Here is a 26,175-nt window from a genome sequence, read left to right on the forward strand (position 1 = left end):
GAACTGCTGGGAACTGCTTTATCCTTTCCCAAACATTTTTATTCATACTCTCCAGGTAAAATTCCACATAGAGCCCACTACTGCTCGAACTTAATTTATTGTATGTAGTGGAATATTGGCAAAGTGAGAGAAGTGGGGATTCATTTTCTCCGGTGCAGGAAAATGCCCCTTTTTTCTAGTGAAGTAGCAAGGGGAGAGAAGCTTGTATGACTTCAGCAGGAAGCATCTGTCACACTTAATACTTCTTTTACCTCTTCTAAAAGCACAAGATACTTTTGCCTTTTTGTTTTGTTTTGGGTTTTTGCCTTTTTAATAATTCTCCCAGTCACACGATCCTTACATAGGAGCGCTGGATTCTAACCTAGGCACAGTTAACTTCAAAAGTCAAGCCAGATGGGAGGGGTTCCCTGGAGTGAAGTCATTTGCTCGTTAAGCTATTCTGCACTTTTCTTTGACCACTTACCAATCTCTTCTTCGCTGACTCTTGTCAATCCCCACTGAAACTGTGTCTGTTCGGCTCTGCAAACATCCTTGCTCTCTCTTGTCTCTAATCCTCTATCTGGAACGCATTTCCCTAGCACCTTCCTTGAGTATTTTTCAAGGTGAAATTTCTCCAAGTGGTGTTGGCTCTGGGACAAAATTTCAATCAAACGGTTTTTGAGAGGGCTGATTCCCAACACCCTGGCCAACACTTGGACATCGGAAATTACCAACCTGAAAAGTGATTTATTTTTTTAAAAAAGATATGCTTGTTTCAGTATGCATTTGGTGACTATTTGTAATGGTTTTGTGTTTCGATATCTTCAATCTGTATGAGCCGCTTCTATGCCACTATCCTGAGCAGAAATGTGGTTTTGCTCTTCGTTGGAGAGGCAATTGACAAAAGCGTTAAGATAACTACCTCAGTTCTGTTCTAGTTGTTAAATAAGAAAGTGTGAGCCCAGTCAGGGTGGCTCAGTGGTTGAGGGTCAATCCATGAATCAAGAGGTCATTGGTTCCATTCCTGGCTAGGGCACACATGCCAGTAGCAGGCTCCATCCCTAGTAGGGGCGTGAAGGAGGCAGCCAATCAATGTTTCTCTCTCATCGATGTTTCTATCTTTCTATCCCTATCCCTTCTTCTCTCTCTAAAATCAATAAAAACATATTTAAAAAACAAGAAAAAGTAAAAATGAAAGCGTGAGTTAAGCGGGGTTGACAGAAGGGACAGCCCCAAGGGGGCCAGGGCCGACGCGGACTTCGACGTCACTGCGGCGCGCCGCTTCCGGTCCCCAGCGCGGGTGCGAATGACTTACCCCTCTGTGGGGCGGGAGCCGGGCTCACCGCGACTCCGGGAGCCCACGATCGCGCTGTGCCAGTCGGCAAGTCCGCCAGCACCAGCGTCCCACCCGCGCCCGGGACCATGGCCACTGACTCGTGGGCCCTGGCGGTGGATGAGCAGGAAGCGGCGGCCGAGTCGGTGAGTTGGCTTGAGCCATAAAAGGGCAGAATCAGTTTTGGCCGGGGATCAGCTCCATGGGAACGGACACTCCCTAGGTTGGTCTGGGCCGGACAGGATGCCGGCGGGGATGGGGCATGAACCCTGAGCTATCTTTGTTGACCCACCTCACATGTTATGTAAACATAGGTGAGTGCTCCCATCTATAAAGAGCCCAGCCGCCTGCCCATCTTCCTGGAATCCGGACTGATCATAGATTGCATCAACACTGTGGATTGTAATCACTTTTGTAGGTGTTATTTTCCACCTCCCGATTCTGAGGTTTTTGGGCTTAGGGACCAGGGGTTACTCATATCTGTGTGCTTCCTCAGCTTGCTTAGTGATCATGAGTGAGCCACTCAGTAGGCCTGGCAGTCAGTAAATCCTCTCCTGATCTGCTTAACTTTGTTCTGGGACTGACACCAAGGAAGCAAGATATGAGTTAAATGTTACTATGTAGAATTAATTTCTATCACCTAGACACAATAAATTCTGATATTGCTTTGAACCTACTTCTTTTATTTTTTTTTCTCTGAATTCAAGAACAAGGACTTTGTCTTATTTTCTATAGCTGATAAGGAATATGCACATAATTTTAAACACTGGTTCCCACCACCACCAATTTTTAAATTAGTAAGTGCCATACTGTTTTCCAAAGTGGCTGTACCATTTAGTGTCCTCAGAATGTTCCTCCTGACTGGCCAGATTTTGCGGAGAGGATCCTCAGATTTCCTGCCTGGAGGGTAGAGGTCTGACCAGTGTCAGTGGAGTGGGAGGAGAAGGTGGAGGTCTCAGCACTCATGAGTATACCTGGTTCCATTTAATACTCCCATTCTCATCATGGCATCCCCTTCCTCTACTATAGCCCTTAGCTTATTCATTTCATTGTTTCTCATGCCTAGCTGGCACTGTTAATTGAGTAAGTAAGCTGTATAGTTTGTTTTATATTACATGGCTCTGTCAGAAACTTTTGGACATGCATTCTCAATATATACATATTTAGTTATTGCATACTGTACTGTTTTGCTAAATATATTATGTACATTATAAAGCATACACAAAAGTAATAAAAGCTGAAATAAAGAATGTTTTTTTGCTGGCTTTATACTGGTACTTTCATTAATGTCTCAAGGTACAATATATACATAGGAAAAAAATCATATTAGCCATTGCAAATATGAATATATATTTCAAATGGTTTGAATGTTTTTACTAACTTGTTAGGTCAGATTATATTGTCATTGTCTTAATCTATTAATATATCTAAAAGAGTTTGTTAGGAGTTGGTAGCTTTGTCATTTTCTTATTTGCTTGAGTTTGCATTGTTAGAATTATCTTTTTTTAAATATATCTTTATTGATTTCAGAGAAGAAGGGAGAAAGGGGAGAGACACAGAGAGAAACATCAATGATGAGAGAGAATCATTGATCAGCTGCCTCCTGCATGCCCCCTACTGGGGGTCAAGCCTGCAACTCAGGCATGTGCTCTTGACTGGAATCGAACCCGGGACCCTTCAGTCTGCAGGCCAACGCTCTATCCACTGAGCCAAACCAGCTAGGACATCGAATTATCTTTAAGACAGAACAGAAACTCATAATACACCCTTGTGACAATGAACATTCAGATATAATATGATTAGCTCCTATAAATTTCAGCAGATATATACTAGCCATTTTACTTACCTTACTACAATAAAACCCGGGATTTTACAAAATTGCATCTTGGGACCCTATTTTTAGAGCATTATGGTGGGATTTTATCCTATTATCTTATTTTTTATCATTTATTTATCCTCACCTGAGGATAATTTTCCATTAATTTTTAGGGATAGTGCAAGAGAGAGGGAAAGACACAGAGGATCACTGATGTGAAAGAAGCACACCAATTGGTTGCTTCCTGGGCCCAGGCAGGGAGGAGCCTGCAACCAAGGTACAAGCCCTTGACAGGAATCAAACCCAGGACCCTTTGGTCTGCAGGCCGACCCTCTATCCACTTAGCCAAACCAGCTAGAGCTATCTCTTTTTTTAAATAACAGGTTTAATGAGGTATTACATACCATATATTTTATCCATTTTTAAACATACAGTTCTCTAGTTTTTAGTATATTCAGAGTTGTGTAGCCATCACCATAATTTTAGAATTTTTTAAATCACCTCTGAAAGAGACTCTGTATGCCTTAGCTGTTACTCCCCATTTCCCTCCAACCTCTCACCCTAGACAACCACTAATGTACTTTCTGTCTGTTTAGATTTGCCTATTCTAGACATGTCATATAAATGGAATCATATAATATGTGGTCTTTTGTGTCTGACTTCTTTCACTTAGCATAATGTTGTCAAGGTTCATCCATGTTGCAGCGGATATCAGTATTCATTCCTTTTTTTTTTTTTTATTCATTCCTTTTTATTGCCAAATAATATTCCTGTGTATAGATATACCACATTTTATCTAATCATCATGTCCACTGATTAGATTGGATTCTTTCTACTTTTTGACTATTATGAATAATGTTGCTATGATCATTTCATATACAAGTTTTTATGTGAACATATATTTTCAATTCTCTTGGGTATATATCTAGAACTGGCATTGTTGGGTTATACAGTAACTGTATGTTTAACGTTTGAAGAACTGTGAGACTGTTTTCCAAAGCAGCTCTACCTCTGTATCATCTTTACATTATTATTTTCTTTGAGATTAGTACTGTCTATGAGGCACTACTATGTAGAGATTAAGACCTCAGGTCTAGCTAGACAGACTTGGAATTGTATCCCACGTCCCTCACTTACTAGTTATATAACCTTGGGCAAACTGCTTAACTTTTCTGTGCCTCAATTTCCACATCTGAAAAATGGGGATAACATAATACCTACTTCACTGAGTTATAGACATGCTAGATATAAGTGCTATATAAGTGATAGCTATTATTATTGTTATTTTTATCAATAATTCACAGTTTCTTTGCAGGAACCTTTTAATATATTTTTTTATTGATTTTTTTACAGAGAGGAAGGGAGAGGTATAGAGAGTTAGAAACATCGATCAGCTGCCTCCTGCACACTCCCGACTGGGGATGTGCCCGCAACCAAGGTACATGCCCTTAACCGGAATCGAACCTGGGACCCTTCAGTCCACAGGCCGACGCTCTATCCACTGAGCCACACCGGTTAGGGCTGCAGGAACCTTTTAAATTACTTGTCCATATTATATGGATTAGTTAGGTGATCCTGAATAAGATTTGTGAATCTACTTAACCATGCACAGGTAAATTATAACAGATCACAATAAAACTGAACAAATGACTAAAAACACCTCTGTTGCCTTGGCCTGTGTTGCTCAGTGGCTGAGCATCAACCTATGAACCAGGAGGTCACAGTTCAATTCCTGGTCAGGGCACATGCCCAGGTTGTGGGCTCGATCCTAAGTAGGGGAGTGAAGGAGGCAGATGATCAATGATTCTCTCTCATCATTGATGTTTCTATCTCTCTCTCCCTCTCCCTTCCTCTATAAAATCAATAAAAATATATTTTAAAAAAACACACCTGTTACTCTTTGCCTTTAAGAAACTCTCACTGAGGATCCCACAGGCATTGTATGACATGTGACTATAACATGTACAGTGCTACGTTACTATATTTTAAATATTCATTAAGCTTCATTTCTTATTCATTTTAGGTAAAAAAAATATTAGATTCTGTTTATATTTATTTCCTCAGTCCCCAGTGGCTCCTTTGTTTACCCTTTGTTCCATGGGAGATTTCTTTTCAGTTTAGAGGAGGGAGAACAGATGAGAAAACTGATGAATAAGATTCCTACTTCACTATTTTGCCTAAGACCCTCCCTTTTCACTATAGTTCACTTAACATTAAATCTTTATTTCTCAAGCATCCTTTTTCAGATAGCTTTGAATAAAATGCAGTCTGTAACTATAGTTTTCAATTATTTTAATGTATCTTGAAAACTAAAATATTAAAGGCATTGAAAAAATGTGGATATTATAAGGTAGGTGTTTTTCCTTTTTTGCCTTTTGGTTAACTTTCTGAATTTTAAGGTGGTTTCCAATGAAGACACCAGAGAAATTGGTTTTTCATTTTTGGTCCAAAGAAATAGAGCAAAGGAAGGTATCTGGACTAACTGCTCTCAACATAAGTTTCAGTGTTCAGTTAACTTACTGCAGTGGATAATAGAAACTTGTGCTGCTGCTTTTGCCTTATGGGCTTAAGAGATCCTTGTAGTCAAATGAGGGCTATGTTTTTAGATTCTGCTGGAACCTCTCCAGAATTCTGATACATTTATATTAAAATATCTATTTGTTTCATTTACATTGTTGCTACCAACTTTCCCAATACATTGTACTTTGTTTTTCTCACCCTACACAGTGTATTTTAGCTATTTTAACTACTTTTAACTTTGATTTGAAAAAAATCTATAAACAAAAGAATACTAGTTTGTTCTCTTGCCACTGAATATTTAAATGCTTTGCAGTAATGGTTATTTCTAATTCTTTTATACCTCATTAACTTATTTAGACTTCAGCCCTAACATTTATTTTAAGTAGCTTTTATGACCCTAGGAGTGAATACTGTTAACCTTACTCTTGTAAATATTGCCAATAAGTCAGTTAGTCTGTCTCTTCTTTAACAGCCCTGAATATTGCTGGACTTAAACTAAGTTCATTGACAGGATGTGAAGGAGGAATACTTTAGTGAAGACTAAAATAACTGAATACCTACACTATTTATATATTATGTACTGTGCTGACTGCTTCATTTCATTACCTATTAGTGTGTGCTCTATTCTTCAGAATTAATGAAGATTTTTACTGCATTATGATGATTTTATTTTTTTTGGCCAATTTCCTTTCTTGCCAGGCTCTCCAGTGTGTTTCCTCTTCCCCCCACCACCAAAGCAGACCGACACCAGAAACCCTTTTCAGTTTCCATTAGTAGAAGTTCCTCCATTTCTAACTAACCACCCATTAAAACAACTTTTTCATTCCTCCCTCTTTCCCCCTTCTGAGACTTAGAGGAAAGACAGAAGTGAACCTCAAGACATAACGAACCTGTGTTGGTGATGCTTTAAGAAATACCCTTTATTATGATTTTCATACTTTTACCCTGCACTAGGTTGTCTTTGACACCACTTAATATTTTCAGATTATAGCACCTGCTTTGTGCTATATCCAAAAATCAATTAAAAATACCTCCTGTCTTTAAGGTATTTTTTTTTTCAGCTTTATTGAAGTATGATTGACAACTTACAGGGTATTTTCATTCTAATAGGGGGAAAAAATCCTGCCAGGATATCCCTAATTTGCAGTGTCTGATCAAAGTCCTGATAATTCTTTCTTTGAAATGTTTCTTTGCTGTGTTCCTTCCTATCTATTCCTACTTCAGCCTGCTGCGTATTTTGAGTACACAGCATGCAATAATCCTCCAAGCTGTTCCAAGTTTAAAATATCAGACATCCAGCACAAGGCGACCTCAATGTGAGTGAGGCTGCATATCAGTATGCTGTGGTCCTGTGGCTCAGACATATCCTGTAGCATAACTGATTCCTACTTACAGATGCATTTTCCAAAATCCCTTTAAATTTCCTCTTGTTTGGAATATGAGAACATGACAACTCAACTGATATTCTATTTAGAGGTCTTTGAAATCAGAAAATTAAGCAAACTCATAAATTATCATTTTCTCTAGAGATTGTAATTAGGAATTTATGGATTACAAAAGGAGCCTAGCAGAACAATCTAATGAATAGGTCTTGAGAGTGGCTCATGTTTCCCAAGCTACACTGGGGAGGCTCTATTGATTTAAAATCTTATACTTGATTTTCCTGACACTTTCCATCCTCCCCTATATTCTCCATTTAGTTGAGCAACTTGCATCTTAAGGAAGAGAAAATCAAACCAGATGCCAATGGTGAGTAACTAAAAGCTAGTTTGAAAACAAATGTGATTTATACTAGTATTTCTGTTTTAACATAACTGTCTGGAAAAACATTATATATGCATCCAGACCAGGGCCTGGCAGATACTAGCAGTCATTTGATTTGGAAATCAATAAACTGAATTGTTTTGTTTATATTGTGTTTAATATAATCATGAGGATGCCTAATTGGCTTATACATTATTAAATTTATTACTAACCATGAGACTGTACTGCCAAAGGTTATTTGTTATTTTTTTAAATAATCCTCAATTTGAGATGAACTAGACAAAGTATGAGCAATCTGAGAGTTAACCTATTACAATTATTCTGAAATCATGTACCCAAAATCTAAGATTTCCATTAATTTTTGTTGATGTACTTAATATTATAAGGAAGAAATTGTAACATTTACCTTACAGAATTCACTTACAATCTGTTTTGTGTGTATTTTCACAAAACTACAACTGTGTTTGAGTATAAATTTCTATTAACAATTCTATTAATCAACAATTCATATACATAGACTTAATAGCATTGTATTCATATGTTGATGAAATTCGATTTGCATAGGTGTTGAGCATCAAGATGATTTCTGATCAATGACTTCTGTAATCATCTTTCTGCAACATATCATAAGTATTGATGCTATGAGGAAAATTAATATTAGTTTTTGAAGTCTGGTGAGAGGAACAAAGGATTAAAATATAAGCTATAGTGTTTCATACCTTTATATAGCAACAATAAAATGTTTTTATCTGTGGCTTGGTTTCCTCATTGTTTTTTTGCTCTTCAGTCCTTGACATTTCTAGTGTCTGGTAGAATTTGAATGATCTCAGCTGTTGGGTATGGGATGTGATTTTGAATGCCACTTTGTGTCTGATAAAGGTGCTGTTGTCAAGACCAATGCTAATGCAGAGAAGGCAGATGAAGAAGAGAAAGGTAACACAGCCTGAGAGCTACATACTAAGATTCTACAGCCTAAGAGAATGGATTGTTAAGAGGCTTCATTTTTACACCCAACTTGGCTTTACTTTAATGGGAATCACAGTGCTAACATAGTCGTTGGTGAAGGAATTCTAATTGCTTACACTTTACAGAAATTTTACTTTGAAAACTGATGAACTTCAGCAGCAGCAAGAAATATTCCCTGAATGATTATTTTTTACAAGGCATTAGAAAAGAAATTTTATTGCCTTTGGAAAAAAGAAAAAAAGAACATTTAAGTTGCATCCCCGTTGTCTAATAAAATTAAACTTAATGACATTTCAATACATTTAACAAGATGCAAGCAGCTTATAGGTTATCAAGATACAGATTTTAATTTTGTTTTTTTCATTGTTGTGATTATATTTATTAAGCTAATCATCTGTAATAATAAAATTGTAATATGCTAATTAGACTGGACGTCATTCCAGATGTCCTTCCTTCCGGACAAAGCCACAGTGGGCAGGGGCCAGGGCCCTTGCACCAATTTTGTGCATTGGGCCTCTAGTTTTAAGTTTATATTAAGCATAAATTGGGGAGAAATATTTGCATCTAGATAGGAATAATCTCAGGAAAGGACAGTTGTTAGAAATAGAGTTCTGAAGAAGAATATGAGGCCCAAATGGATGCTATGAGTATCATAATCTTTCTCTTTAATAAAACAAACTAATCATATTTATAAAAACTATGATATACCTTGAACTAGATGTCCCAGTACAGTCCTGGCCGGTGTGGCTCAGTTGGTTGGGCTTCATCCCGTGCATCAAAAGGTTGCTGGTTTAATTCCAGGTCAGGACATATGCCTGGTTTCAGGCTTCCTCTCCCTTCCTCTCTTTCTAAAAATCAAAATAAAGTATTATTTTTTTTTTAAAGGGGCGGGGGAAGTCCCAGTACAAATATTACTGCATAAAGGGGGTGTGGGGAAGGGCTGGAGGGGGTCAATTGGGGAAATAAGGGGACATATGTAATACTTTCAACAATAAAGAATTATTTTTAAAAAAACATATTACTGCTTAAAATACCAATGGCAATTAAATTCAGATGAGCTCATGGTAGATTTCATGAACTTTTAAAATTATTTGCTCTTTTTCCTGACAGAGGACAGAGCTGCCCAGTCTTTACTCAATAAACTTATCAGAAACAACCTTGTTGATAACACAAACCAAGTGGAAGTCCTGCAGCGGGATCCAAACTCCCCCCTCTACTCAGTGAAGTCCTTTGAGGAGCTTCGGTTGTGAGTATTTGTTTTGTTTGCTTTCTCACTCTCCCCTTTGTGTTTAGATAGCTATCCTGGACCTGTTATATTTTTCATCACAATACAAAATTTTTAGCTAAATAAATTTAATTTTTAAAAATTAGCTGCTTTGAGCTATTTAATAAAATTTCCAGGTAATCTATAAAAATGTCATCTGTACTTAACACATTGGACTCAGTTCAGCACAGTTCAAGTTTGTTAGTTCTAAGCTGTGGGTAACACCAGTTAAAAAGACCAAAAAAAATCCCCATATATTTGGCTTCTTTCCTCAACCAAAAAGACTGACTTGCATCATTGTTTTTCTAGGAAGCCACAACTTCTCCAGGGAGTTTACGCCATGGGCTTCAACCGTCCATCCAAGATACAAGAAAATGCATTGCCTTTGATGCTTGCTGAGCCGTATGTGTCCTGACATAACCCTATCCCATTTTTAATTTTCCATTTTAAAACTTTTATTTAAAACAACTACACTATTAATATATGCTCATTTTAGAAAAGTTAGAAAACAATAAAAAAAAGGAAAAAATCATTTGTAATCTTCCTCCTCCACATACTATTAATATTTTGAGTATTATTCTAGACTTTTGAGAGAGAGAGAGAGGAGGAAAAACATTGATGTGAGAAACATCGATTGGTTGCCTCCCACATCCGCCCCAACCAGGAATCGAACCTGCAACCTGAGTATGTGCCCTGACCGGGAATTGAATGCACAGTCCTTTGGTACATGTGACAATGCTCCAATCAACTGAGTCACACTGGCCAGGGCAGACATTTACATATGTATAAATATTTTTAAATAGATATAAAATTTTATATGCTTTTAAATTTTTATTTATATGATCATCTATGTTGGGAAATATACATTTATATCATTCATATACAGCCCAGGGGTGGGAAATGTCCGTATGAGGCCCATGAGATCATTTGGTCTGGCCCTGCCATGACATTAGGGGTGAGATAATTAAACGTTTAACCAAATATAGCAGGCTAATTTTTAAGGTGATAATTTTGTATGTTATACAAAAGATGTTATAGCCAAATGGCCCTTGGCAGAAAAAAGTTTCCTCACCCCTGATGTACACCATGATTTCATTATATGGATATACTAGTAATAAAGTTTATTGTGTCAAGTATATTGGCAAAAAAAACCCTACATTTTCTAGGAGACCAGAATGGTGCAGTGCTTCTCACACTTTCATAGCCTATTCTCATAGGAATTTATTAAAATGCAAATTCTGATTTCAGTAGATTTGAGGTGGGATTGAGGTTCATGATTTCTAGTAAGCTGTTTGTCTAAAAATAGGTATTTTAGGTCTTTATTTTCTCAAAGTTTTCTTTGTTCTGCATCATAATAGTAACATTACTTCAAGATGAATGTCTTTTTTTAAACTTGAAACGTTATTCTTCATTTTTATTAACTGAAAGGATACTTGAGATTTAAGCTTACTAAACAGTTCATTTTCTTGTGCAGTCCACAGAACTTAATTGCCCAGTCTCAGTCTGGTACTGGTAAAACAGCTGCCTTTGTGTTGGCCATGCTCAGCCATGTAGAACCTGCAAACAGATACCCCCAGGTAAGGACTTAGTGAATTTGGGTTTTCTGCTAATGCATAGCTAGAAGGGAAATGCCATTTGATGGATTAAAAACCATTTCTTATAGTACCTTTTACATAAACTAGAGCTCCTTAAGTTGGGTACAACCAACATAGTTGATCTAGTAACAAAAATCCTGTTCTCTTCCATGGTTTGCCAATTCTAGGATACTGCTGATAGGCTTGGCTCCTTTACTTGCAGGAAAAACCTCCTTCATCTACAATTATTCATCCATTAGAGAGTTGAGAACTTTCTGAGAAAGTGAAAAGGAAGCTAATCTCCAATGTGAATTTCAGATCCTTGCTCACTTGTAGGTTTTGGTACTCTACTGGCCAGTAGCTGTTTCCAAGTGTCTTTACCCAGCCAGAGTTCTGGCCCCTAAGAATTCTACCTTGTGACTTTGCAGCTTAAAGAAACAAATGGTGTATACTTTATATATCTTTTCCTTCAGCCTTAGCTGGAAGAAGAATAACTAAATCCTGGTGTAATTCCCCATTGCAAAAAAGCTATTGTCTTGACTTCTCACTCTGCACTCTTTCTACCAGTGTCTGTGCCTCTCCCCAACGTATGAACTTGCCCTTCAAACGGGAAAAGTGATTGAGCAGATGGGCAAATTTTACCCAGAGCTGAAGCTAGCTTATGCTGTTCGAGGCAATAAATGTGAGTATGAATATGTAATCCTAATTCATTAAGCTAATAACTTTTTTAATTTTACAGTTAAAATAATACAATGAACACGTGTGCCCTCCACCTAGATTTGAAAACTTAATGTTTTGCCATATTTGCTTTATGTGTATATAGATATTTCTGATGAATCATTTGAAAGTAAATTGCAGACATTGTGGCTTTTTATTCCTAACTAGAAGCCCAGTGCATGAAATTCTTGCAAGGGGAGGGGTGTGTCCTTCAGCCCAGCCTGCACTCTCCAATCTGGGACCCCATGAAGGATGTCCAACTGCCTGTTTAGGCCCGATTCCAGTAGGATCGGGTCTAAACGGGTAGTCGGACATCCCTCTCACAATCCAGGACTGCTGGTTCCCAACTGCTCGCCTGCCAGCCTGATCACCCCCTAACCACTCTCCTGCCAGCATGATTGCCCCCAACTGCCCTCCCCTGCTGGCCATCTTGTGTCCACATGGGGGCAGCCATCTTTGACCACATGGGGGCAGCCATCTTGTGTGTTGGAGTGATGGTCAATTTGCAATTACTCTTTTTTTTTTTTAAATATATTTTATTGATTTTTTACAGAGAGGAAGAGAGAGGGATAGAGAGTTAGAAACATCGATCAGCTGCCTCTTGCACACCCCCTACTGGGGATGTGCCCGCAACCAAGGTACATGTCCTTGACCGGAATCGAACCCGGGACCTTTGAGTCCGCAGGCCAACGCTCTATCCACTGAGCCAAACCGGTTTCGGCTGCAATTACTCTTTTATTAGATAGGATAGAGGCCTGGTGCATGGCTGGGGGCCGGCTGTTTTGCCCTGAAGGGTGTCCCAGATCAGGGTGGGGGTTCCCTTGGCACGTGGGGCGGCCTGGGCGAGAGGCCTGTGGTGGTTTGTAGGCTGGCCACGCCCCCCCCGGCGACCCAAGCAGAGGCCCTGGTATCTGGGATTTATTTATCTTCTATAATTGAAACTTTGTAGCCTTGAGCGGAGGCCAGGGCAGGGCGGGAAGCTTGGCTTCCTCTATCACGGGGGCAACCCAAGCCTCCTGCTCTCTCCGTGGCTGCAGCCATCTTGGTTGGGTTAATTTGCATACTTGCTCCTGATTGGCTTGTGGGCGTGGCTTGTGGGCATAGCAGAGGTACGGTCAATTTGCATGTTTCTCTTTTATTAGTGTAGATACTTTAGTATGCATTTCATGATTAGGACATTCTTCAGCATATCCACAATACCCTTATCACAACCAAGAATATTAACATTCTCTAATGACTAATACCTAGTCATTTTCATTTTACTTCATTTGTCCCAAAAGTGTTTCCTTATGGCTCTCTTGTTTTGAACCAAGATCGAGCAAGTGTATCCACATTGCATTTGGTTATTGTATCTCCTTACATTTCTTTTAATCTAGAATAGTCCCTTCACATTACATTTGACTTTTTGAACACACCTTTTTGCTTATAAAATATTCCAAGTTTTGGATTTGTTTAATTGCCTAATTTCTTTTTGATGTCATTAGAAGAACAAAAATGTTCTAGAATGTTCATGGCAGTTAACTCTGGTAGTTTATTTTTATTCTTTATACATATTTTCTGCCTTTGTTTTACAACAAACTGACAATATTTAAGTAATTTAAAGTTTCTTAGAAGTTTGGTTGAGTCCTATGGATCTTTAACACAAACTTGTAACTTTATGACTCGCAGAAATCTACTCTGTGTACAACATCCTTTTGTGAAATCAGTTCTGAAAAGTAAGATAATAAAACTTAGTGAAAAGTTATTTAAAATGTTAGTTTGGCCCTGACCGGTTTGGCTCAGTGGATAGAGCATCGGCCTGCGGACTGAAAGGTCCCAGGTTCGATTCCAGTCAAGGGCACGTACCTTGGTTGTGGGCACATCCCCAGTGGGAGGTGTGCAGGAGGCAGCTGATCGATGTTTCTCTCTCATCGATGTTTCTAGCTCTCTATCCCTTTCCCTTCCTCTCTGTAAAAAAATCAATAAAATATATTAAAAAAATAAAATAAAATAAAATGTTAGTTTGGATTTGAGTTAGAATGACAGAGGATTTTGAATAATTTTTTAATGAGGGGCAGTAATTGTTTGTTAACTGAAATTTAAAAGAGGCAGCATTTGTTAGCTTTGAATTGATTCAACATTCACATTTGGGGAAAATTTTGGCCATGACTAGAGGGAAATTGTTTATGTCTGGTAAAGAGTACAAGTGCTAAAATTTGAATCAATAAGTACCATCTAATTGAAAAATAAAGAACCAAATTCTCAATTTCAGACTGTGCAGGACCAAGAACATGTCATGGTCTGCCAGGCCTAATCTGGGAAGCATTTTAAGAGAGGTAGATTGTGTTTGAAAAGACAGTCTTTCATAATGAACCCTATTTATTGATCTGGGCATGAGGCGTGTAAAAGCAACTGACTTGTTTGATGTAAATGCTGGAGAGTTGAGGAGCTGAGTACACTAGAGTGAGGAAAACTTTGAAAATGTCTGTTATGAGAAAATGCAATCCTCATCTAGGGGGAACCATGCTGACAGAGAAGAAATAAAGATAACAGGTCCTTGCCCTAACCAGTATTCTCAATGGTTAGAGCATTGGCCCGTGCACCAAAGGGTTAAGGGTTCAATTCCCAATCAAGGGCGCTTACCTGGGTTGCAGGTTCAATCCCCAACCCCAGTTGGGAGTGTGCAGTTGGGGAATGTGCAAGAGGCAATTAGGCGAGTTGTCTCTCTGACATCAATCTCTCTCTCTCTCTCTCTCTCTCTACCTTTCCCTCCCTCCCTTCCACACTCTCTAAAAATCAATGGAAAAAATATCCCCCCATGAGGATTAACAATAAAAATTTAAAAAGATTTTTGAAATATAAAATGGGAAAGAATACCACAGAGTTTTTTATATCCTTAGTATATCTTTTCAGCATTATTGTCTTTTCTGTGTGTGTGTCCATGAGATATTGTAGTGATATCCTAACCTTTCCTTAAAATATTAATGCAAACATCAAAAAATTGTATTAAAATACATCAAAGCTTTAGAATTTCTCAGAAAGGAGAGCTGGTTTTGCCAGGGACATACCTATGTAAAACATCTTGTCTCCACAGTGGAAAGAGGTCAGAAGATCAGTGAGCACATTGTCATTGGCACCCCTGGGACTGTCTTAGACTGGTGCTCCAAGCTCAAGTTCATTGACCCCAAGAAGATCAAGGTGTTTGTTCTGGATGAGGCTGATGTGATGATAGCTACTCAGGGCCACCAAGATCAAAGCATCCGCATCCAAAGGTAGGATGCTGGATCTGGGAGGAACTTCTCAGCCTACTGATCTATAAGTAAAAACCTTCTTCTTTATGTCTCCTGTTATATCCAACTCCTCTTCTCTCTCCTGCTGAGGTCTCTGCTTCAGAAGCTTCAGAAGTATGTTTGATGGGTCATGTCAGCACTGACCACACTCCCGCCTGGGTTGAGGAAAAAGACTGAGGGAATCTCATACCACCCTGTCCCTGCCCCATGTCTGGTCCTGCCTCTTCCCCACAGTGCTCCTCCACCTCTGCCACCTTCCAGGGGACATAGACCTTCCAAGCCTGGGGAGGCTGTGCTGCTGCTCATGCCAGTGGAAAACTCGGGCTCATGCCAAACACCCGGGCCTTCCCTTGCAGGATGCTGCCCAGGAACTGCCAGATGCTGCTTTTCTCTGCCACCTTTGAAGACTCTGTATGGAACTTTGCCCAGAAAGTGGTCCCAGACCCAAACATTATCAAACTGAAGCGTGAGGAGGAGACATTGGACACCATCAAGCAGTATTACGTCCTGTGCAATAACAGAGACGAGAAGTTCCAGGCCTTGTGTAACCTCTACGGGGCCATCACCATTGCTCAAGCCATGATCTTCTGCCATGTGAGTAGCAGCAGGAGCAGCAGCAGCAGGCCAGCCTGGGGAGGAGTTCCATGGGAAGGTGTTGTCCAGCGCCCTCCCTCTCAGCCAGCTCCACCTTAGTGCTGAGGAGGACCAGGTTCATTTAAGTAATTCATCCAAAAAATATATGGCTAAAATTCTATTTGAAAAATTTTAAGTCTAACCTGCTGGCTGAATGCTGCAGGTCTTCATGTATATAAATGGCAAAAAGCCACTTTTCTGCAGGTGTTTTCATTTTTTTTTTTGCAGGTATCTTCATTTAAAACAATTCTTTTCACTCCAGACCCGCAAAACAGCCAGTTGGCTGGCAGCAGAGCTCTCAAAAGAAGGCCACCAGGTGGCTCTGCTAAGTGGTGAGATGATGGTGGAGCAGAGGGCTGCAGTGATTGAGCGCTTCCGAGAAGGCAAGGAGAAGGTTCTGGTGACCACCAACGTGTGTGCCCGTGGTGAGCAGAGAACTTGTCCTGGTCTGCCAGCCTCGGGGTAGCAAGAGAAGTCCTCATATACGAACAACTCAGTGGTTTGGGAGTGGTCACGTGGGGTTGGTGGTGACATTCTTTTCTAGGAGAGACTGGATTCCCTCAGCAGATAAGAACTTTCACAGAAACCGAGTCCTGACTTGGAGGAAGGAAATGTACAGGCTTCTGACTGGTTTACAATGGCGCCTGCTCTTCTTGGGGCAGCCATTGAGGTTTCAGCTGCATCTCCTGACACCAAGTGTCTAGCAGAGGCTCTCCTACTGACTTCTTAATTTCTTTAGCACCTGCCCAAGTCCTGTGGTTTTCCTCTGGGTTCTGTTATGTGCTCCTGGTCCCTGAATCCCAGAGCTGGCCCACCTTGACTCCCTCTCCCCAAAGATGGTATATGTGGCCTGTCTCCCATTCTTACTCTTCCCATCTCTCCTTCATGCAGGTATTGACGTTGAACAGGTGTCTGTTGTCATCAACTTTGACCTTCCTGTGGACAAGGATGGGAACCCAGACAACGAGACTTACCTGCACCGGATCGGGCGCACTGGCCGCTTTGGCAAGAGGGGCCTGGCGGTGAACATGGTCGACAGCAAGCACAGCATGAACATCCTCAACAGAATCCAGGAGCATTTTAGTGAGTCCTGGGAGTGTCCTGCCTTTCCTTATAGGGGCAAGTGCGGGGGTGGGTGGAAGGGTAGGTGGTCCTGTGGCCCCTAGAGAGGCTTTGTCCCTTTGCACATTCCCCTCCTCCCCTACAGTTGGGAAGTCCTCAAGGAGCACACCTGGGGAGTTCAGTGTCAGGACTCGAATGTCAGTTCCCCTTGGCCAGGCTGAGGGCCTTGGACTCGGACTGTTGTTGTCAGTGTCTGTGTCTCAGGCACCAGAAGCCTTTGGGGTTAAATGAAGGATGGATGTGGGTAGAGGCAGGGCTTGTTCCTAGCCAGGGCAGAGACCTGTGTGTTTTCTCTCCCTGCTGGGCTGCCCTTTCCCTAGGTGTGTGTCTCCATGTAACCCCATGTTGATTTCTCTTTGAAACTTTTTTTTATTCTCAGATAAGAAAATAGAAAGATTGGACACTGATGATTTGGACGAGATTGAGAAAATAGCCAACTGAGAAGCTCCACCAGGCTCTGCTGCCCACCCTTGGCTCCCTCTAAGTGGGAGACTAGTGCTTTCAAGTACAGGCCTCAACAGTCGCCACAAAGATGAAGGCACGATTAGAGAGAAACTACCTACCTCATTTTAAATTACGTTTGGACTTGATAAAAATTGTGCAAATGATGGGGGAAGGTAGATAAAATTATTTACACAACTTTTGGAAGATTAGGCGTGAATACACAGAAATTTACCTTTTGGAAATTCTGTCTTTTTTTTTGGCCAGTGTTTTCCCCATGGTTATACTCATCTAGATGCTGTGCTAAATGATCACTTGCTCAGGATCTATCTGGCAGCCTCTGCCTGTTGTCTGGGTAGGAGTGTTCAGGCCCACACCAGCTCTAGTGGAAGTGACAGAATAGAGGTGAAGAGGGAACACAGAGAGAAGCCCCAAGAAGGATAGGTGTGTAAGCCACCCATCATGTTTGGAGTAAGATATGAAGCAGCAGAGGAGAGCTGGGAGCTGCTGCTTTGGATTTGGGGTGGGATAGCTCAACTGAGTGTTGTCAGCCTACTCTGTACTGAAGCCCACAGCAGGAGGGGATTTGCTAAGCACGAACCAAAATGCAAAGCATGGACCAAAATGCCAACCTGGGATTTTTGGTGGGTGCAAGTCTGTGTTGTAGGGCCACGACCTGTTCTTTTCAGCACGTGCTATCTGTGTGCAGTGCACATCTGATTACTGGAATGTCCCGTGCTTGTGCTTAAGCAAGTCCTGTGAAGTCATCGTGAAGAATTAGTGGTGGCTCTAGCTTGCCATAAAACCTGGTCTCACAGGCATTTGCAGCATCTTTTTTTATATCCTTAACATCAACTTGACCCCTTAGGAGTCTTGAGTAAATATGAGGTGATGTGAGATTTGTATCCTCAGTGAAAATTGTGGTTTGAAGTCACGAATAGCCAGCCTCAGGGCAGCTACAGAAGTGATCCGCAGTAATCACAAATCCTTGCTTTGTCTTCAGATCCGAGAAGACAAGTGTTGTAAGTAAGAGCTGATGAATGAGTTCAGGTATTTGGCACCTTGACTGTGAAAAGATACTGGACATCTATGTGCAACTAAGGGACTAGGTGGATTACAACCATCATCTGTGCAAGGCAAGAGTAACTGCCAAGACCTTTACTCCATCTTTACTTGGCATCTTTGTGCAGAGTAGTCAGAGCAAATAATAGTAATGAATATTTCTTCATATCTGACCAAGTCTGTTGGTACCCACGAAGTGACAGAGCAAAGATGAGATGAAACTGAGATGCAAGAGTAATAGAAGTCCAGCCAAAAGGGGTCCTCTTCTGCTCTGAGTCTGATACAGAATGGCCACTTTACCCAGGACCAGGCTTGGAAGAAGGGTTTTCTGTGATGAGAACTACTCAAATCCCAGACCTTCCTTGTAGGTGTTTCTATGTTTTAGGGCTAGCTCTGTCTCTTGGGAAAGGGAAGAGCCACTACCAGCTTCCAGGTGGTTACCTTAATCTGACATTACAGATTCTGCAGAGAGACTGACACTCTGCCAATCCTGCTACATTCCTCCACTGGGCACTTGGCTGTATAGTCTTCTCTATGCTTCTGGCCAACTCAGACCTACTCTAGAAGTTATATAACTGAAGAAATTTAATCCCCCACCCAAAGTCCTGTGGACCAACCCTGAAATAACTAAAAACAAAGGCAATAATTAAAGGACTATAGATTCCTCATGAGGCTGCACCACCACCTTCTCACAGCACATATAACCCATCTACTGAGGAGCCCTAAATCTGAGCAGCAAAATGGGAAGGGATGTTTCAGATTCTTCAATAGTAGGAATAAATGGGTATATGGCAGAAATCTAGATAAATAGTTCTTTTTTTAAAAAAATTTTAAAATATATTTTATTGATTTTTTACAGAGAGGAAGGGAGAGGGATAGAGAGCTAGAAACATCGATGAGAGAGAAACATCAACCAGCTGCCTCCTGCACATCCCCCGCTGGGGATGCGCCCGCAACCAATGCACATGCCCCCGACCGGAATCGAACCTGGGACCCCCCCAGTCCTCAGACCGACGCTCTATCCACTGAGCCAAACCGGTTTCGGCAAGATAAATAGTTCTTAATCTGGGGACTTGGACCCCTAAGAATTCACTGGATGGGTTTTGTGGAGTCTGAAGTATATGCAGTATTGAGTTTAAATGCATTTTCCAAGGAGAGACTCCCAAGGGAGTGTGTGTTTTAAAAAGGTCAGACTCACTGTTATGGATAGATCTGGAATGTCACCCCAGTGTCATTGCAGTACATATCCCTTCACAGACCATATTCACTGCGACCAGTGCTTGGCTCCCATGGCTCAGTAGACCAAAGCTGCCTCTGACCTTGTCCAGTTTTGAGACATCAGTGATGTAAAAATATATTGAGCCCTGGGTAAACTTGTCCCCAGAATTTCTTTTACTGTTCCTAGATATAGAATGATAAATTGTGCCCTAGAACAAAAATTCACAGGGAAAAGGAGATTTTTTGATCCAATGGCAGATTCTAGATATATTCATTATCCATAAACAATTGATTTTATTGGCTTTTTTTGAGTGTCATTCATTGGCTGTATGCATAAAAACTAATCAATTGTTGATGTATTCTTTACTAATATTAACTGAACTTAATTGTGATATATTCATGTTGCTAAGATATCATTAATGACTATAAGGAGAAAACAGCATGTTTTGGTTGCTGCTACTAGTAATCATACATAAGTGAAGACTCACCTATTATTCCATAAGTTAGTCATCACCTTATATATATATATTTTTTAATATATTTTATTGATTTTTTTACAGAGAGGAAGGGAGAGGGATAGAAAGTTAGAAACATCGATGAGAGAGAAACATCGATCAGCTGCCTCTTGCACACCCCCTACTGGGGATGTGCCCGCAACCAAGGTACATGCCCTTGACCGGAATCGAACCTGGAACCCTTGAGTCCGCAGGCCGACGCTCTATCCACTGAGCCAAACCGGTTTCGGCTAGTCATCACCATTATATATATATATATATATATATATATATATATATATATTTTTTTTTTAAATATTTTTATTGATTTTTTACAGAGAGGAAGGGAGAGGGATAGAGAGTTAGAAACATCGATGAGAGAGAAACATCGATCAGCTGCCTCCTACACATCCCCTACTGGGGATGTGCCCGCAACCAAGGTACATGCCCCTGACTGGAATCGAACCCTGGACCCTTCAGTCCGCAGGCCAACGCTCCATCCAGTGAGCCAAACCGGTTTCGGCTCATCACCTTATATTACTGTTTCATTTTATTTTATTTTATTTTTAATATATTTTATTGATTTTTTACAGAGAGGAAGGGAGAGAGATAGAGAGTTAGAAACATCGATGAGAGAGAATCATCGATCAGCTGCCTCCTGCACACCCCCCGCTGGGGATGTGCCCGCAGCCAACGTACGTGCCCTTGACTGGAATCGAACCTGGGACCCTTCAGTCCGCAGGCTGACGCTCTATCCACTGAGCCAAACCGGCTTCGGCTTATTTTATTTTTAATATATATTTTATTGATTTTTCACAGAGAGGAAGGGAGAGGGATAGAGTTAGAAACATTGACCAGCTGCCTCCTGCACACCCCCCACCGGGGACGTGCCCGCAACCAATGTACATGCCCTTGACCGGAATCCAACCTGGGACCCTTCAGTCCGCAGACCGACGCTCTATCCACTGAGCCAAACTGGTTTCGGCATTACTGTTTCATTTTAAAGTTAACATTGCTCCAACCTGAGTAGCTGGGATGGCTCCATAGGCCAAGGGCCGGTCCTACCCAGCTGCCAGAGGTCTGTTCACATTCCCTTTTTTCCTGCTGGTAAACCAGAGGACGCTGGCTAATCAGAAAGAAAGTAGATGCTAGCAACTACGGATTCAGAAAGAGGTCTTCTCCCTTTGTTGTTCCCATCTCTTGTTTTGGTCAGTCCTCACCCGATGATATTTTTTCCATTGATTTTTTTAGAGTGGAAGCAGGGGAGGGAGAGGAAGGGAAAAGAATGACACATCCATGCAAGAGGGACACATTGATTGGCTTCTTCCCGATGCACCCCAACCAGGGCCGGGGATTGAACCAGGTATGTGCCCTTGACCAGGAATAAAACACTAGACCTTTTGGTGCCCAGACTGACACTATTCACTGAGCCACACAGGCCAGGGCCCCATCTCGTTTATTATTTAACTTGAAGGCCATTTCATTCAAAGTGCCTTGGTATTCAGAAAGTAAGGATTTCGTTCCAGCTGGCGTAGCTCAGTGGTTGAGTATCAACCTCTGAACCAGAAGGTCACAGTTCCCAGTCGGGGCACATGCCCTGGTTACCGGCTTGATCTCTGGTGTGGGACTTGCAGGAGGCAGCCAATCAGTGATTCTCTCATCATTGACGTTTCTATCTCCCTCTCCCTTCCTCTCTGAAATCAATAAAAGTATATATATTTTTAAAAGTAAGGATATCCGAGGTTAGGGAAGATTCATGAAGGAGTGGAGTTTGCTTATGAGGAAAAAGGGATTTCAAGAGATAAGAAGAGTGCCTTAGGTAGACTGGTCCTATGAAGACTAAAGTAACTTCACCAGGATAAACATAGTATACAGGAAGGGTAGTAAGGTAAGCAGCCTAGCCACGTGGGCAGAGAAAAGTCTCAATAGGTAGAAAATGGAGATTTGATTGTTTGAACAGGATTTGGATTTATTAGTAAATTATAGATTCTTAAAACACAGGAGGTGATGAAATCATTTGTGTGTTTTTGGGGGGGGGGGCGGTGGGAAAATTGGTCTAGCAGAGGTATACAAGGTATACTGGAGCTGAAAAGGCTGGCTTCTGAGAAACTATTCCATCAGTCCCATCACACAGCAAGTGCTAGGATGTCACTGGTTGTATTGAGAATGCAGAAAAAAATGGACTGGAGGGATATTACAGAGGAAGAATGGCAGACTTACATACCTATCTACTATTTTTATTCCAAAGATGATTTGTAACTCAATAATTAGATACACTATACAAATTAATTCTGGGGAGAAACCCAAAGGGAAGAAAAGATCGGATCAGTGCTGAGTCTCCTACACAGCCTGCATGATGTCAGGCCTGTCATCTTTGCAAGAAGGGACTGGTCCCTCTCCTTCACCAACACCTCCCAAGCTGTTGTAGATTTCAGAGACTTTCTTTAGGTTTCTCCTGGTCTGGGACATAAATATCAGGTTCTTAGGAATCCCTGCAGTTTTACCTGACTTCGCTTTTCTGATTGAGAATAAAAAGTTCCTTATTCTGTTGACTCAGATTACAGCAACTTCTAAAAATGACACAATGGAGGTGAGACTGAGGGGCTGAAGGTAGAAGGCTCCAGTGCCCTAGTCCTGAATCTGGGACAGGCTTTCCCCAGACTAGCTTCAAACACCTAGTGGGAAGTATGAGGCCAGGTGGGGATCTGCTTAGAAGATGTTACACTCCTACCTTATGTCTCTTCCTCTAGCAGCTGCTAGATGCTTCTGCCTTGGCTTAGAAATTGTTCTGGTGTTAGTATTCAGCAGAGCAAGTAGATTATCCTAAGTAGTTTTAAATACAGATAATTCTACAACTAAAATGGGGGCCCAGCAGGCATGGCTCAGTGGTTGAACGTCTACCTATGAACAAGGAGATAATGGTTTGATTCCTGGTCAGGGCACATGCCCAGGTTGGAGGCTCAATTCCCAGTGTGGGGCATGCAGGAGGCAGTTGATCAATGATTCTCATCACTGATGTATCTCTCTCTCTCTCTCTGAAATCAATGAAAAATATTTTTTAAAATTCTATAAAATGGGGTATAGAAGTAGGTGGAGGAAAGAATATTAAGTGAAGCCTGACAGTTGGTGGCTGGTATGTCAGCTGCTCAAATGAGATACTTATCGCCTCTGCTTTATCAATATCTAATAGGCAGAGGTGGTTGGGTAGCCTTGTTGCCCAGGACTACAGCCATTTCCTTCTCCTAGAGGAAATGGGAGGAGGGGGGTTGTTTAGATAGAACTCTTTGGGAAGTACTAGTACACATTTTGTGAGTCTTTACAACTTTTCTGTTATATTCTCATTTATATGCTTCCAGTCCAATTGAAGAAAAACCAAATAGTCTTTTGTTCTATTCCTGAAAGCAAATGTCTCCACACAGAAGACTTGAAAGGACATGAGTTAGTCCCTGGTCAGGTTGTGTGGCCATGAGTACTAGGTGTATAGTTATCTAGTCTGCATTCCTCTCAGATACCAACAACTTCTTAATTTACATGGAAAGCATCCTAATAAACCAATGCCATTTGAGTCCAAGTTTAACAACAAAACAGGTCCCAATGTTTCAGTATTGCTTTGTTAATTTCTAAAACAAGTAGGTCTATACTCCAGGGACAAAATAAATATTGTTCTATTTATCTGACTTCATATTTAACATCAATGGATGGGACAACTTTAGGAAAAGCTGCAGTGCCTCTAACTTATGGATCATTAGTCCTTTCTGGTTAATTCCCCCACTCTGTTCAGGGATCATTTCAAGACTCATCTCAAACTTCCCATCCCATTATCTCCCTCAGGTTTCAGCAAATCATCTCCCTAATCCAAGTAAACAGCCAACACAAGGAGACATCCTCAACCTTCCACCACCAAACTTATCTCCAAGCACACTTCTTCACTCTCCTCCTATTACAATAGGAGGTATCCTTATTGTCTAAATTTTTCTATCAGTGCACTAAATTCTCTCTCCTGTGGCTTTTTAAGGACTTGTTCTATCAGCTCTCCCTTTCCCATACCCAGCCCCCAATTTTTCCAGTTGTATTTTATTGTGGTAAAATATGAAATTTACCATCTTAACCATTTTTAAAAGTACAGTTCAGTGGTGTTAAATACATTCAGAATGTTGTTCAACCATCACCACAGTCCATCTCCATTAACTCTTTTTTTTAAAAAAAATTTTTATTGATTTCAAAAAGGAAGGGAGGGGGCTAGAGAAACATCAATGATGAGAATCATTGACTGGCTGCCTCCTGCACACCCTACACTGGGGATCGAGCCCACAACCTGGGCATCGAACCATAACCTCCTGGTTCATAGGTTGACGCTCAACCACTGAGCCATGCCGGCCGGGCTCTATTAACTCTTCATCTTGTAAAATGGAAACCATAACCAATAAACCATTCCCATGACCTTTCCTCTGACCCCCCCACCCCAGCCTGACAACTATCTTTTTTTCCCCAAAAAATATATTTTATTGATTTTTTACAGAGAGGAAGGGAGAGGGAAAGAGAGAAACACCCATCAGCTGCCTCTTGCACACCTTCTACCGGGGATGTGCACACAACCAAGGTACATGCCACTGACCAGAATCAAACCTTTCAGTCTGCCGGCCGACGCTCTACCTACTGAGCCAAACCGGTTAGGGCTGACAACTATCATTTTACTTTCTGTCTCTACGATCTTGACTATTCCTAAGTACTTTATATAAGTGAGATCATACATACTTGTTTTTTTGTGACTGGCGTATGAGCCTGCAACCCAGGTATGTACTCTGACCGGGAATCGAATTGGTGACCTTTTTGGTACAATGCTGAGGCCCAACTGAGCCACACTGGCCAGAGACCTAAGTTACTTTCTGAGTAACATTCCTCTCCCCCTTCTGTTGCCTGGTATATATTTGAGAGTCTACTATGTGCCATGAACTTTTCTAGGTTCACTAGCCAGCTGTTTGACCAAGACATAAAATGTTTGCTCGTTTATAAAGAGTTCGTATTCTAGTGGGGGGAGACAAAAAGTAAACAGGCAGCAAACAAATAAGATACCTTTTGATGGTGTGAGATGTCTACTGAAGTGTTACCAAGTAATGATAAAACACCAGGAAGGAGCTAGGCAATTGATGTGATAGGAATTTGATGGACTATTATGCCATTGCATTGATAATTATGCCATTAAAAATATTTAGCTGTTGCCGAAACTGGTTTGGCTTAGTGGATAGAGCGTCGGTCTGCGGACTGAGGGGTCCCAGGTTCGATTCCGGTCAAGGGCATGTACATTGGTTGCGGGCACATCCCAAGTAGTAGGTGTGCAGGAGGCAGCTGATCGATGTTTCTCTCTCATCCATGTTTCTAGCTCTCTGTCCCTCTCCCTTCCTCTCTGTGGAAAATCAATAAAATATATTAAAAAATATTTAGCTGTATAACAAAAATTTTAAACTGTATTTGTACTTTGTTTAGGACTAGATAAAATGCCTGTGCTGTGATGGGTATGCACAGGGACTGGAATGACCCAGAGAAAAGATGACGCCGTTTGTTGTTTGGAGCAGTGGGACTGTGGGGCGGGGAGGGAGGTTAGGGGCTTTTGGTTTCGTTTGGTTTTTGCTGTCTTACCTGTTACCGCGTTCTTAACAGTAGAAATTGGCATCGTGTAGTATTCTCATGGAACTTTTCTTTGTATGAGGCTTTAGAGTTCAGAGATTTACAAATTTAACGAGACGTGGCAGGTTTGAAAAGAAAACTTGGGTTACTTCGGTGTGAAGTTAGGCAAAGTGAAGGCTAAGAGTTTCACTTCACAAACCTTAGAGATATTAAGACACCGAGAGGTTAAATGTCTGAGGAAACGGGCGGAGGCCTCGGCTCGGCGCCAGACGGGAGTGGGCGCGGCCCGGGAAAGGGCCCGCGCGGCGCGGAATGGTGACGTGTCGCGTTAGACAGGAACTGATGTCACGTTTAAGCAGCACCACTTCCGGTTCGCGT

At 41.2% G+C, this 26,175-nt stretch overlaps 1 protein-coding gene and 1 long non-coding RNA gene across 2 annotated transcripts; one reads left to right on the forward strand and one right to left on the reverse strand.

The window, feature by feature from the left end:
* The first annotated feature begins 1,255 nt into the window (after positions 1-1,255).
* LOC103284656 (ATP-dependent RNA helicase DDX19B) lies at positions 1,256-17,643 on the forward strand. The gene is given in 14 exon segments (XM_028143353.2): positions 1,256-1,458; positions 6,873-6,938; positions 6,941-6,964; positions 7,349-7,397; positions 8,292-8,345; positions 9,489-9,624; positions 9,952-10,044; positions 11,117-11,219; positions 11,784-11,898; positions 15,007-15,184; positions 15,559-15,796; positions 16,098-16,260; positions 16,727-16,918; positions 17,337-17,643. Coding segments are annotated over 14 exon segments (1,530 nt in total). The 5' UTR covers positions 1,256-1,401; the 3' UTR covers positions 17,399-17,643.
* Positions 2,834-26,073, reverse strand: LOC129147818 (uncharacterized). The gene is made up of 3 exons (XR_008555029.1): positions 25,810-26,073; positions 9,087-9,226; positions 2,834-3,047 (listed from the first exon to the last, which is right to left on the reverse strand). It is a non-coding gene; the product is annotated as an uncharacterized LOC129147818 (long non-coding RNA).
* Between the last annotated feature and the right edge of the window lie 102 nt (positions 26,074-26,175).

The sequence above is a fragment of the Eptesicus fuscus genome, chromosome 21 (assembly GCF_027574615.1).
Source record: "Eptesicus fuscus isolate TK198812 chromosome 21, DD_ASM_mEF_20220401, whole genome shotgun sequence".
Taxonomy (NCBI): domain Eukaryota; kingdom Metazoa; phylum Chordata; class Mammalia; order Chiroptera; family Vespertilionidae; genus Eptesicus; species Eptesicus fuscus.